The 15295-nt window shown below is 42.5% G+C and overlaps 1 protein-coding gene across 2 annotated transcripts in view; it reads left to right on the plus strand.

The window, feature by feature from the left end:
• Positions 1 to 14945, plus strand: part of MYOC (myocilin) — an 18243-nt gene extending 3298 nt beyond the window's left edge. The window contains exons 1-3 of one of the 2 annotated variants that reach the window (XM_083361164.1): positions 4138 to 4870; positions 9767 to 10514; positions 13836 to 14945. In XM_083361164.1, the coding sequence (XP_083217290.1) occupies positions 9965 to 10514; positions 13836 to 14620 (1335 nt within the window). In that variant the 5' untranslated portion in view covers positions 4138 to 4870; positions 9767 to 9964 and the 3' untranslated portion in view covers positions 14621 to 14945. Of the gene's footprint in view, positions 1 to 4137; positions 4871 to 9766; positions 10515 to 13835 lie in introns of those variants that run through there. The other variant, XM_083361165.1, reaches the window with a different exon arrangement.
• The last annotated feature ends 350 nt before the right edge of the window (positions 14946 to 15295 follow it).

The following is a 15295-nucleotide window of genomic DNA, read 5'->3' on the forward strand; positions in this document are numbered from 1 at the left end:
CTCCATAGGAACCTGGAATGTAAGATCCATGAATCAAGGCAAGCTGGATGTGGTCAAACAAGAGATGACAAGACTGAACATCAACATCTTAGGAATCAGCGAACTAAAATGGATAGGAATGGGTAAATTTAATTCAGATGACTATCAGGTATCACTGCGGGCAAGAATCCCTCAGAAGAAATGGAGTAGCCTTCATAGTCAATAAAAGAGTAGGAAAAGCAATACTGGGATACAATCCCCAAAATGACAGAATGATCTCAGTTCGAATCCAAGGCAAACCATTCAATATCGCAGTACTCCAAGTCTATGCCCAACCACCGGTGCTGAAGAGGATGAAATTGACCGGTTCTATGAAGCCCTACAGCACCTTATAGAACTAACACCAAAAAATAATGTCCTTACCATCATGGGGGATTGGAATGCTAAAGTAGGAAGCCAAAAGATAACCGGAATAACAGGCAAGTTTGGCCTTGGAGTATAAAATGAAGCAGGGCACAGGCTGACAGAATTTTGTCAAGAGAATACGATGGTCATAGCAAACACTCTTTTCTAACAACCCAAGAGACGGCTCTGCACATGGACATCACCAGACGGTCAACACAGAAATCAGATTAACTATGTGCTCTGCAGCCAAAGATGGAAAAGCTCTATACAATCAGTAAAAACAAGAGCAGGAGCTGACTGTGGCTCAGACCACGAGCTTCCCATTGCAAAATTTAGGCTTAAACTGAAGAAAGTAGGGGAAAGCACTAGGCCACTCAGGTATGCATTAAATCATATGCCTGTTGATTATACAGTAGAGGTGACAAATAGATTTAAGGAATTAGATCTGATAGACAGAGTGCCTGAAGAACTATGGACAGAGGTTCGCAACACTGTACAAGAGGTAGCAACTAAAACCATCCCAAAGAAAAAGAAATGCAAGAAAGCAAAATGGCTGTGTGAGGAAATAGCTGAGGAAAGGAGGGAGGCGAAAGGCAAGGGAGAAAAAGAAAGATACGCCGAATTGAATGCAGAATTCCAGAGAATAGCTAGAAGAGATAAGAATGCCTTCTTAAATGAACAGTGCAAAGAAATAGAAGAAAACAATAGAATAGAGAGGACTAGAGATCTCTTCAAGAAAATTGGAGAGATGAAGGGAACGTTTAATGCAAAAATGGGCATGATAAAGGACCAAAATGGCAGGGACCTAACAGAGGCAGAAGAGATTAAGAAGAGGTGGCAAAATTACACAGAAGAACTATACAAGAATGAGCTCAACGTCCCTGATAACCACGATGAGGTGGTCACTGACCTCAAGCCAGACATCCTAGAATGTGAAGTGGGCCTTAGAAAAACTGAGCAACAACAAAGCTAGTGGAGATGACAGTATTCCAGCTGAGCTATTCAAAATCTTAAAAGACGATGCAGTAAAAGTGCTACACTCAATTTGCCAGCAAATTTGGGATACTCAACAGTGGCCACAGGATTGGAAAAGATCAGTTTACATTCCTATTCCAAAGAAAGGCAGTGCCAAAGAATGTTTAAACTATCGCACCATTGCACTCATTTCACATACTAGTAAAGTTATGCTTAAAATCCTACAAGCTAGATTCCAGTAGTATGTGGATCGAGAACTACCAGAAGTACAGGCAGGATTTCGAAGAGGCAGAGGAACTAGAGATCAAATTGCCAACATACGCTGGATCATGGAGAAAGCTAGGGAGTTCCAGAAAAACATCTACTTCTGCTTCATTGACTATGCTAAAGCCTTTGATTTTGTGGCTCACAACAAACTGTGGCAAGTTCTTAAAGAGATGGGAGTACCAGACCATCTCATTTGTCTCTTGAGAAACCTATATGCGGGTGAAGAAGGAACAGTGAGAACTGGTCACGGAACCACCGATTGGTTCAAAATTGGGAAAGGAGTCTGACAAGGCTGTATACTGTCACCCTGCCTATCTAACTTATATGCAGAACACATCACAAGAAAGGCAGGGCTAGATGAATCAAAAGTTGGAATTAAGATTGTTGGGAGAAATATTAACAACCTAAGATATGCAGATGATACCATTCTAATGGCAGAAGTGAAGAAGAACTAAAGAGCCTCTTGTTGCGGGTGAAGAAGGAGAGTGCAAAAGTTGGGTTGAAACTTAACATTAAGAAAACCAAGATCATGGCAACTGGCCCTCTCAATTCCTGGCAAATAGATGGAGAAGAAATGGAGGTAGTGACAGGTTTTATTTTCCTGGGCTCCAAGACCACTGCAGATGGGGACTGTAGCCAAGAAGTTAAAAGACGCTTGCTCCTGGGGAGGAAAGCAATGGCAAACCTAGCCAGCACACTAAAAAGCAGAGACATCACCCTGTCGACAAAAGTAGGCTATGATCTTCCCAGTTGCAATGTATGGCTGTGAAAGTGGACCCTAAGAAAGGCTGAGCGCCAAAGAATTGAGGCCTTTGAACTATGGTACTGGAGAAGACTCCTGCGAGTCCCTTAGACTGCAAGGAGATCAAACTGGTCAGTCCTAGAGGAGATCAACCCTGACTGCTCTTTAGAAGGCCAGATCCTGAAGTTGAAACTCAAATACTTTGGCCACCTAATGAGAAGGAAGGACTCACTGGAGAAGAGCCTAATGCTGGGGAAGATTGAGGGCAAGAGAAGAAGGGGACGACAGAATGAGGTGGCTGGACAGAGTCACTGAAGCAGTAGGCATGAGCTTAAGTGGACTCCAGAAGATGGTAGAGGACAGGAAGGCCTGGAGGAACGTTGTCCATGGGGTCGCAATGGGTCAGACATGACTTCACAGCTAACAACAACAACAAAATGCAGAAGAGTGCAGAGCTGGGAACTGCTAAGATACTGCTCAGAAACCTCAAACTCCCAGGCATCTGGTAGATGACCAGAGATTAAGACAGACACCCAAAAGAGGGACACAGGATTTTTTTAAATTGAAAAGGCAATGGTTTTATTTTTTAATTATATTTATTAAGAAATAGGGACTAAAAACTAAGAGGACAGATAGCATTGGGGTGCTGTCAGTCATCTCCAATGTAAGCACCCCCATTAGGACAACAAGCCAACTGGCAGAGCCAGGTCTTAAAGGCCTTTTGGAAGGCCAAAAGGACAGAGGTAGGTCTCTGCTCCGTGTGGCGGCCACAAGAGAAAAGGTTCTTCTAGATCTTTCCAGTCAAAGTTATCAACAAAGATGAATGAGTAAATAAACTGCCCTTCCCTTTACCCTTAGAACAGGAATTAAGTCTAAAATATTATGGGGCCCATAGGAGGTGATCTGTTTGATCATGTCTCTTTGCAGAACTTCTATTCTTGCAAGGAGGATCTGACTTCTAAAAGTTGTGGATGAGGCTATGGAACTTTCTACAGTTCTTGGCTTAGAAGCATTCAGGTTCAAGGATTGGTAGAAGGAAAGAGTGGGCAATTCCTCCAATGTATTGGGGAGAAAGCTGAGATCATTAACAATTACAGATCTCCCTTTAATTCTTATACCAAGCTGTGGAAATTGGGATACTGAAAGAAAATATCCTAGAATAAGAGAAAATTATCAAAACGCTACTGTATTGTTCTTCCCAGGGTAATCTAGAAAACATTTGTATATTATAGATTTGGCCATCTTCTCCTCAACCCTAAATTGTTTTATTCAGTTAACCTCATTTTCTAGATTCATACAATACAGAGTTACAAACCAACTGCAGAGGCTGAGTTCACATACCAGGCTAAGCTAAAATGAGGTTGACTACTTTATGATGCCATTTACTATGTGAGCTCACCCTAAATCAGACATGTCAAACACAAGGCCCGGGGGCCGGATCCGGCCCGCGAAGTGGTTTCATGTGGCCCGCGAAGCCATCCTGGAAACAGTGAGGGAACGGCCCCCACTGCCTTGGCCCTGGCCCAGAGACCCTCCTCCTGCCAGAGACCCTCAGATCTGTCCCACTCCTGCCCAGGCCCCCATAGGCACCCTTGATGCGAATGATGTAGAGCTGGCCACGCCCACCCAGTAGGCCATACACACTTTAGCCACGCCCACCCAGTAGGCCATGCCCACCCAGGCCACACCCACCCAGCCCCTTGAGGGCAACCACAATGCTGATGTGGCCCTCAATGAAATTGAGTTTGACACCCCTGCCCTAAATGAAGTGATGAGAGAATTCTGAGAGGCCATTCTGAATATGCTAGAATCCTGTTGAAAAAACCTGGCGGAGAGATCACTTTTGCCAAGTCCAATTCACCTTGTTAAAGCAGATCTTCCAAAGGAAAGTTTTGGAAGCAAGGAAGACTACAAGAGAAAGAATGAATCACGGTGTCATCATTTTTCTAGTCAGGGTGGGAATCTGCTAAGTGGTTCTCTTAAAAGAACCCCATCTATTTTGATGCATGCATCTGTTTTTATAATAAAATGAATTTATAAAATACCCGAAATGTATGTATTTGTGATGTTATATCAACTTACAAAACAGAGAGTTCTTTTTAAATGGTGAATATTAAATACTGCAGAGCAGGGATCCCCAGCCCCTTTTCCATCGACTGGCACCAGGCTGCAGCATGACAGAAAATGGTCTGCGCAAACAAGCGAAGCCCCATCCATGGATGCAGGCAGCGTGCGAAACCATGCTCCCTCCAGTCCGCGGAAAAACCTCTCTCTATGGAACCGGTCCCTGGTGCCCAAAAGGTTGGGGGCCACTGCTGTAGAGTAACTCTTAAAACTTCCAAAGAATAGTTCTCAGCCATTTCTTTTCTCATATATGCATCCACAAACACGTACGCTGTTGACTTTATAGATCTTTAAAGCTTCAGATCTGCCTCTAAAAGCCAAACATTGGCAGGTTGTCTTGTTATATTTTCTAAGAAAAAATGTTATTCCTTTAAGAGAGTGTTAGGTTCAGACAGACGAATGACTCAGTGAGGTTTAACAGTAAGAACGTTTATTAATACACATATGTCAACTGTCAACTGTCAGAATAACTCCGGCTTATATACTCGGGCCGTTTGAACTGTATCCAATCCCCAGCCCGGACTTTCCCGCCGTTACAACATTAACCAATAATTGCAACCGGGCTTCCCGCTTCAAAGAAACCTTTTGCAAATAAGCTACTGACACAACACCCCTTCCCCCCCAGTTGATGTTATTTGTTGACGTAATCTCTCAAGTATTTTGGTGGCTTATGGACCCTTGATGGGTATCTATTGGACTTGCAACTTACATCATTGTTAACAGACTGGCTGATTGTTATGGGCCTAGAATTTTGGGTCACTGGCTCTGAAGATTCTCTAATAGCTGATTGTTGTTGCTGTTGTGGCTGTTGTTGTTGTTGTTGTTGATGTTGCTGTTGTTGTTGTACAGGTACTGCTGGCCTTTCCATAGTAAACAACTCCCAATCGATTTGACTATGCTGTGGAGTTGCTACAGCTAACCTGGGTTGAGTTTCCACTTCCCCCCCGCTAACTGAAGAATCATGTTGGTTAAGCCAAGATGCAGTATCACCCCTGTGTTCGATTTGACCCCCATTGACTGACACACTTTCGGGAACCCTCTTCCTTAATTGATCAATATGTCTTTTGCTTACTCTATTCCCTTCCCCCTCAATGGTGTAAGACAATGGCCCCATTATGTCAGTGACTACCCCTGGAACCTATTTGTCCCCCGGTCCATAGTTTCTGGCCCAAACTAAGTCTCCAATGTTGAGGGACCTGTTTGGGATGTCAGGTTCTGCACTTGAGGGTAGTCTGTCAGGGTGTAACCTGTCCAGTTTAGTGGTTAGCCGTCTGCCCCACCTCATTTCCGCAGGGCTTTTCCCGGTAGCCGTGCAAGGGGTTGTGTGTTGAGTCAGCAAAAAGTCTGCAAGTCTTTGGTGCCAGTCGCCTCGGATGATTCGCTTCAGGGCGTCTTTAGTGGTTCTAAAGTTGCGTTCAGCCAAGCTGTTGGTGGAAGGGTGGAAGGGTGCCGATGTTGCGTGTCTAATCGAGTTGGCCTTGAGGAAATCCTGAAATTCAGCAGAGGTGAATTGGGGCCCATTATCAGATACAATCACATCAGGTAACCCATGAGTGGCAAAGAGGCCCCTCAAAACCTGTATTGTTCTAGCAGATGACATAGAAGTAACAGGCACAACCTCCAACCACCGGGAGAAGCTGTCCACCACAACTAGGAAGGTTAGGCCTTGAAATGGCCCCACAAAATCAATGTGAATCCGAGACCATGGATTCCTGGCCATTTCCCACTTATGTGTGTGCGCGTGTGCCTGTTCAGGCCTAGAGCGCTGACACTGATAACACCCTGAAACACACTCTTCTATTGCCTTATCTAACCCCGGCCACCACAAATGACTTCTGGCTAATGCCTTCATGCGGACAATCCCTGGGTGACCTTCATGTAATTCAGTTATAACAGTATTCCTGCGAAGTTCAGGAATAACAACTCGGTTACCCCACAATATACAACCCAAGTGAGATGATAATTCATCTTTCCTTCTAAAATATGGAATGTAGTTAGGGTCCGGGTTTTTACTTGGCCATCCACCTAGTACCCAGGTCATAATCCTATTGAGAATACGGTCTTTTTTAGTGGCCTCAGCTATTTCTCTAGCTGTTAAGGGGCATTCAGGTATTTCGTGTAGTGACAGAATTTGTCCAACCGGCGCAGGGTCACCATCAGTGTTAGTTAAAGGTAGTCTGCTAAGAGCATCCGCATGACCCATTTCTTTACCAGGTCTATGTTGCAAGGAAAATGAATATGCAGAGAGGAAAATTGACCACCTCAGCATACTGGGAGACATTATTTGGGGTGTCTGTTTATCAGTGGTAAACAGTCCCAGTAATGGTTTGTGGTCAGTGAATATGGTAAAGTTCCTACCATAAAGGTAATCATGGAACTTTTTTACTCCTGCCACGATAGCTAATGCTTCTCTATCAATCTGTGTATAATTCCGTTCAGCTTTGGTAAGCATCCTGGAATAGTATGCAATTGGCTTTTGATTGCCCTGACTATCCATGTGGCTGATGACAGCCCCCACACCATAAGGTGAAGCATCACAAGCTAAATAGATCGGTTTGTTCTCAATAAAATGTGTAACCGTGGATTGGCTAGATAGAATATCTTTTAAGGTTTGAAAACTGATTCTATGTTTTTCTTGCCACTGCCATGGGGTTTTTCTATCTAATAGTCTGTGTAATGGTTCAGCGATGGAAGCTTTATGTGGCAAGAATGTGTGATAGAAATTGACTAATCCTAAAAAGGCTTGTAATTCAGCCTTGTTTTTAGGTTCAGGGGCTAATTTAATTGCTTTAATTTTTTCAGCTGTAGGGTGTATTCCCTTTTCATCTATTCTAAACCCTAAGAATTCAGTGGATTTAACTCCAATACAGCATTTTTCCTTTTTTAATTTGAGTCCAGCCTCTCTAAATTTCCCCAGTACCTGTTCCAGACGCTCAGCTAAAATTTCTTCAGTTCTTCCAGCAATCAAGACATCATCAAAGTAAGGGCATACACCAGGTATGCCCTTTAAAGTCCTCTCCATCACCTCCTGGAAGATGCCTGGAGCTGCTGCAATACCAAATTGCAATCTGTGGACTCGGAATGCCCCCTTGTGGGTAACAATAGTTTGAGCTTCAGCAGCTTCCCTGGAAACAGTGAGTTGCAAATACGCCTGCGCCAAGTCGAGCTTGGCAAAGTTGGCGCCGTCCTGGATCATCGCGAGGACCTGTTTCACTGTCGGGACCGGGTAAGCATGCTTTTTCATTCCTAAGTTCAGGGTGGCTTTGTAATCAGCACAAATCCTCACATCCCCATTGGGTTTTAGGGGTGTGACGATTGGTGTTTCCCACAAGCCACCCTCGACCGGTTCTAATACGCCTTGGCCTACAAGCTTATCGAGCTCGGCCTCGATTTTTTGCTTCAGGGCGAAAGGCACCCGTCGGGCCTTAAGCCTAATGGGTTTAACTGCCGGGTCTAGATTAAAATTAATTGGGGGCCCTTTATATTTACCTAAAGACCCATCAAATACGTCTGCGAATTCATCGCAGACAGATTTGAGGGTCTTATTATTATTAATGGTATTTATTCCCCCGACCCAAATTCCCAGGGCTGGGAACCAATTAAGACCAATTAAACTAGTTTTATGGCCTTCGGTGACTAATAAGTCTAAGAAGCCATTAAACCCTTTATAATTAACTTTAAGGGTGACCTTCCCTTTAATATTTATTGGGTTTTTTTGAAAATCAGCTAATTGAATTTTAGTTGAACTAAGTGGAATTTTTCGGCCACTTTTAAATTCAATATATTTAAGCGTCTCACTGGAAATTATTGATACTGAGGCCCCAGAATCGACTTCCATTTTGCAAGGGATTCCTTGCAGATGGACTACGATTTTTAATTTTGGCCTCAGAAGATGGTTTATTTTTGGCTTTCCAATGTGGTTGACTCGCGCCACCTCCCCGCGGTTGGGGTAATGTGCCAAAGGTCTGGGGGTCTCCTTGCCACTATAGTAGGGGGTTACCTTACCTTCGGCCCAAACGTCGATTTCGTGAAGACGATTGTCGCGAGGACGACCCCGGCAAATGGCCTGAATGTGGCCGGTCTTTCCGCACATTCTGCACTTAGCAGAGCGGAATCTACATGTTGTTCTGGGGTGGTTGCCCCCGCAGCTTCCACATCTGGTGTCACTGTCGCGCGGTCTGGTCGGGTTGTCTCTTGGTTGTCGTTGCGGTGCTGTTGTTTGAAATCGGCGTCCCGGTTCTGGTCCTTCGCTGCGAGAGGGTCTTGCCGCCATTTTCCCAAATCTTCGGGTGACTTCGGCTATGTTGGCTTCCCATTGTTGATCCACCTCCCCACTGTCCACACGGCTTTCTAGATTTATTTCGGCTGAAGCAGCCATGCTATTGCGGGGGGGGGGGGGTGTCGCGACTTCCAGTAGATTCATAAGTTAAAAGTTCGTCAAGGACTTCTTGTAGATCGCCGGTGGGCTTAGTGATAATACGATTTTGTAACTGTTCATCACGCAAGCCCAGCACAACTCTATCCCGAATCCTAATTTCAAGATTGTCATATTTACAGCGTAATGCTGCTTCTCTGACCGCAGCGACGAATTTCGTGATTGACTCGCCCGGTCTTTGATTGCGTTTTTCGAAAATGCGCCTCCAATAGAGTTCTGATCTTTTCGGCGTAAAATGTACTTTTAATTTGGCTAGTAAGTCAGCGTACGAGACGCTAGATACCGGCATAGGTTGACAGAGTCCAACGGCAACCCGGTACACGGGTGTGCCACTGATGGTCAATAAGGCAGCAGCCTTCTTCCGGTCGTCGGTTATGCCGTTAACGAGCAAAAACCCTTCGACCTGTCCAACATATTCTTCCCAGTCCTCTGGGTAGTTTGGATCAAATTCTTTCAAAGAGCCAAGTTGCGCCATTCGGAGGTTTGTTAATTCCGCCGCGGCCGCTAGCGGTTGACTGTGTATTTTTAAATTTTACCGCCTTACGCTCAGCTGATTGTCGCCGATCCTTCACTAGTCCACCGTCGATCCCACCTTCGTCGCCACTTGTTAGGTTCAGACAGACGAATGACTCAGTGAGGTTTAACAGTAAGAACGTTTATTAATACACATATGTCAACTGTCAACTATCAGAATAACTCCGGCTTATATACTCGGGCCGTTTGAACTGTATCCAATCCCCAGCCCGGACTTTCCCGCCGTTACAACATTAACCAATAATTGCTACCGGGCTTCCCGCTTCAAAGAAACCTTTTGCAAATAAGCTACTGACACAACAGAGAGTTTTAAAATTTGTAAAATATTTGGTAAGTGCTTCTGCTTCTGCTTCTGCTTCTTCTAGCCAACCTCTACTGCACCTCCCTTAACTCCCAACCCTACAAAATTGTGGTCTGCCAGCATTGCATGAATTTATCCATGTTCTGTTTCTCAAAGAACTTGCTTCACTTTAAAAGAGACAGGCTGGTGTGAAATCACGGAGATGCTGGCGACATGGCTGATTTCAGTCTGGATGGCATGGGGAGCATTGGGGAGTTACGTCCATTTTCACAAAAACAATAACCAGGATGGAAGATGCATTTATTCCTTCGCAGTACCCAGTAAACATGAAGACAGCTTAAGTGAGGTATTGATAAGCATTCAAGATCTCCAGCGGGAAAGCAAAGCTCAGCAGCTGGAACTAGAATCAACTCAAACTCGTCTCGGCCTTCTGGAGAACCAGGTGAATCAGCTACATGGAAGCCAAGTTAGGAGGACTTCTATATCTACAGTTGGCTCGCTTCAAAGGGAGGTAGAGAATCTGAAGAGGGAACAAGCCCAGAGGGACATCCAAATCAGCAGGCTGGAATCTACCATAAACGAACTCCTTCAAGACAAGTCGGCTTTGGAAGCAGAGAAGAAACGGCTGGCAGAAGAAAAGAATGCGCTTGAGAGAAGGCTAGCGAAAAGCATTGAGGTGGCTCAGCTGAGAGTCGGCCATTGTCCTCAGACCAGAGAAGGCAGCAGTGAGTTCCTTCACAGCTCTCAGGAAGGTAAATGGCTCTCCAGCTAAGAAATGTGCTCTTAAAAATCTATAATGTGCAATTATAAATTATTCATTTTTAATGATTCATTTTTAAAGAAAAGAGAAAGCAAACAAGCGGGGGGAAAAATGTTATGAAAATAAGAAAGAAAACCTATGAAAATTTATCCGTGAAAACGATATACATCATTTTTACCAATAAAGAAGAGGATTTTTGAGTTTCCGAGTGCCAGGGTCTGCACCGTGTAGTTATTTAAAGATAGAATTGTTTTAACAAGGAGCGAGGGAGAAGGGGGGAAAAAAACCTCTAAAAACCTAGGTAAATATTGGATCTCTAACTTCTCTATTGTTCTATTCTGACTGATATACAATAAGGTAATAAGTTTTAAGAATCCGTTAATCGCTTTCTTACGCTACATGTCCAGCCACATGATCTGGTTTTGATCTACCTGCATTTATGGGAAAAGCTCAAAGAGTGAAAGTAACAGCAGATCAGGATGTGATAAACTCCAGAAAGTATGTAATTAGCTGGAGAAGCATGGAGAAATCTCATGATTCAAAAGCAAGTAAGAAAAGAAATATATATATATATATGTTACTACTTCTACAGCTGTAAAAGTTGTCTTGAAACTGCCAGAAAAAAAATAGCATGTCACATTGTTTATTATGCTAACAAGAACAAAACCTGTGAAGATCTTTATGGTAAGCCATTTTCTTTGGCATTTATGTTATCTCTTATTTATAAAGCAATGGTGAAAAAGCTAAAGATCTCCAGCTTTGCTTAGTCCAGGCCCACTGGATTTTAAAAGGCCAGATGTTGGGAAAAAAAAAAGAATGATGAAATATGGAATTGGGATCTGGTGTCTATTAGTGAAACATTTTGGAGTAGAAAGCCTCAACTGCTGCTTCTACTTTTCTTTTGAATACCTTGGGCTATTTAACAATTTTAGTTGCAAAGATATTTTAATTGAGTAGCCTGAATTAATTTAATCCACATTCCTTTTTCCAGTAGTGACTAATTAGAAAGTTTGCAATCAGGGCACTAGTGGAACAGCCCTCATTCCATCATTTTTCCAATTGATACTCAGAAGTCATCTTACTCACCTTTAAAACAGCTGCATAGCTACCTAAGATTCAAGGTGCTGGTTATGACCTATAATGCCCTAAATGGCATGGGTCCGGGTTACTTACGGGAGCACCTGTGGCCGGCATCAACTTCCCTTCGTCCAGTGCACTCCCACAGAGAGGGCCTCCTTAGGATGCCGTCGGTCAAAGAGTGTCGACTGGCGGCGCCCAGGGGGAGGGCGTTCTCTGTGGGCGGGCCGGATTTATGGAACCATCTTCCGGTTGAGCTCCGGATGACTCCCGACCTTCGCTCCTTCCGACGTGACCTAAAAACATATTTATTTGAACAAGCCAGCCTGGTCTGATGGGTTTAGGGGTATTTTAATATTATTGTATTAACTTATTGAATTGGGCTGTAGTATTTAATATTTTTTAACTTTTGTATATTGTATTTTATTGTATTGCCCTGTACACCGCCCTGAGTCCTTCGGGAGAAGGGCGGTATAGAAATTAAATTATTATTATTATTACCTGTAGTGCATCATACAAACAGCACTTCTGATTTGGCAGCTATTCTACCTTTCTCTCCCTAATAGATTTGCCCTCCTGGAAAAATCAGAGGAAGGCAGAGAGGACCACTGCTTGGATCCTGTAAAATTTCATAAATTCAGACTATGACAAATATTTCTCAAAAAGATGATAAAAAGAAATTGTTAAAAGATATTAACAATGCTACAAAGACAGAAAAAGTTTGTACATCTTAAAGATGTCAAATTTAATAAACTGATTGTTATTATTTTAATACAAATGTTATTGATTTTCTGATATTACATTCACATATTTGAAAAGCAACGTGGTGGCTGGGTAGTAGTATTTCAATTACATACAGATATCATTAGTACAGATTTCAAATTGCTACCATAAATATTTCCTCTCTTTTTCCCTTCATATATACCATCTATTTGTAAATTAAAAGACAAGTTTTATCCTATCCATCACATAGAAAATAACTTTCTTACATATAGCCATAGTTTTTAGTTTACACATATTCTAATTGTTTTAACATACAATCTTTTAGACAATCAATGACCTAATAGATTTTTCAATTTTAATTTCCACTAACATTTAGATTTAACGTTTGATATTTATCATTCCCAAGATTTTTAGTACCGTATACCCCCAATTCATCTATCACACATTCCTCACAAAATCTAATATTCAAAATACACATCCCGTTTACTTAACTTCTCACCCTCTATGTCAACAAGTTAAGGATACAATATGATATCCTTCCTTTTTGCTAATTTTCAGTTGTTCTTTTTTAAGTAGTAATCAAAATTTCTTTTTATTTCAATATTTAATGCTTCTTCCTCTTTATATCTGCTATCTCTTGTTTAAACTGATAATTTTCATTTTTAACATTCCATATAGACCTATTTATTACTTAACAATAAGTTTTTAGCTTACCTACATTATTCATCTTTACATGACCCTTATGCACATATCAATATTCAAATTAGCTATTAGTATTTATACTGCTAAGTTTTAATGACCAAATTTTTTTCTTTATCTCAGTTCATAACAATCTCTTGGGTTCAACATACACATCTTATCTATTTAAGTACATTTTGTTTCATATTTCAATAAGATGGTTCAAACTCCATTCTTCTTGAGTCTTATTTTAGCTTTTTCCTTTACCAAATCATCTTCCATGTCCTTGTTTTTGGGTCATCGAACCAATCTCCTTGTAATATCATGTATATTAATTGATATTGGCAAAACCATCCGATCACCATTTTTTTGAGAGGATTTGTAGGTCTAGTGCAGACATGTCAAACACAAGGCCCGGGGACCGGATCCGGCCCGCGAAGTGGTTTCATGTGGTCTGCAAAGCCATCCTGGAAACAGTGAGGGAATGGCCCCCACTGCCTTGGCCCTGGCCCAGAGACCCTCCTTCTGCCAGAGACCCTCAGATCTGTCCCACTCCTGCCCAGGCCCCCATAGGCACCCTTGATGCGAACGATGTAGAGCTGGCCACGCCCACCCAGTAGGCTATACGCACTCTAGCCATGCCCACCCAGTAGGCCACGCCCACCCTGGCCATACCCACCCGGCCGCCTGAGGGCAACCGCAATGCTGATGCGGCCCTCAATGAAATTGAGTTTGACACCCCTGGTCTAGAGATCCCCAAATTTTAAAATAATAGTTTATAGCTACATATTTCTTAGCTGGAGAGATTAACTGCCTTGTTTATTTCCTGAATTAGGTTGTGGAACGCTAGTTTGGGTTGGCGCACCAGTGACCTTTTACAGGGCTGACACCATTACAGGAAAGTATGGCGTGTGGATGAAGGACCCACAACCTGTGTCTCCATATAGCAACGAAACAATTTGGAGAGCTGACACCGTCAGCGCAGATGTCCGCCATGTCTTTGAATATGATGATATGGATAAGTTTGTGAAAGGCTATCCTTCCAAAGTGCATGTGTTGCCCAGATCCATGGAGAGCACTGGGGCTGTTGTTTATCAAGGTTTCCTCTATTTTCAGAGACACAAGTCTAGAATGCTGGTGAAATATGACCTAAAGAATGAAGTCATTGCAGTTGAAAAGGAGTTGCCCAATGCTGGCTATCATGGACAATTCCCCTACTCCTGGGGTGGATATACAGATATTGATCTCGCAGTTGATGAGATTGGATTGTGGGTGATTTATAGCACTGAAAATACCAAGGGAGCTATTGTGCTTTCCAAACTGGATCCAGAAACTTTGGAGATTTCACAGACATGGAAGACCAATATTCACAAGCAGTCTGTGGCTAACTCCTTCATGATCTGTGGCTCCTTGTATACCATTAGTAGCTACTCATCCCCTGAGGCCACTGTGAATTTCATCTACCGCACAAGTACAGGTCACACTGCACCACTGAAGATCCGCTTTGAGAACCGTTACAGATACAGCAGCATGGTAGACTACAACCCTACAGAGAAGAAAATAATGGCTTGGGATAACTTCAACATGGTAGCCTATGACATCAGACTTTCCAAGATGTGATTACCTTGGAGAGATTGATCATGGGAAAATATACTGCTCAAAAAAATAAAGGGAACACTTAAACAACACAATGTACTGTATTTAATAGTAGGATGTCTTATCTTGTGTTCCCTTTATTTTTTTGAGCAGTATAGATAATGGAAATAGAGGTAGAAATCTTGATAGCAAACTTTCTTCCCACTAATTATCAACAGCCATGAATAACACAGAATTTCTCCTGAGCTAGCCCAGTGGAAATAAATAGCTATGCAATGTGGGGTTGACTCATAATCCTTTTAATGAGTATATACAATAAAATAATCTGTGAATTACACTTCACCGGTAATTTTCCGCTCTGTGTATCTTCTTTAAAACATTAGCCTATGCATGCTGCAGCTGACTATAACACAAAGGCATACACCTATCAAAATGATATAGATTCTCTCTTTTTTACAATTTCTTTTTAATTTCCACTCAATAAATAAAGTTAATCCACTTAATAATTTGCTCATGAGAACATTCCTTGGATTGAGAAGAGGATTTAAGCCTAATTATTTTGGTTGCTAGGCAGGACTGAATCAATTTTTGTTACATTTCATTGCATTTACAGTGCAGGCAGTGATTCAAATTACAGTGAAGCATAAAAACGTGGAATCATAGGGCTGGACGGGTCCTTGGAGATTTTCTATTCCAACT

The sequence above is a fragment of the Vipera ursinii genome, assembly GCF_947247035.1.
Source record: "Vipera ursinii genome assembly, chromosome: 3".
Lineage (NCBI taxonomy): Eukaryota > Metazoa > Chordata > Lepidosauria > Squamata > Viperidae > Vipera > Vipera ursinii.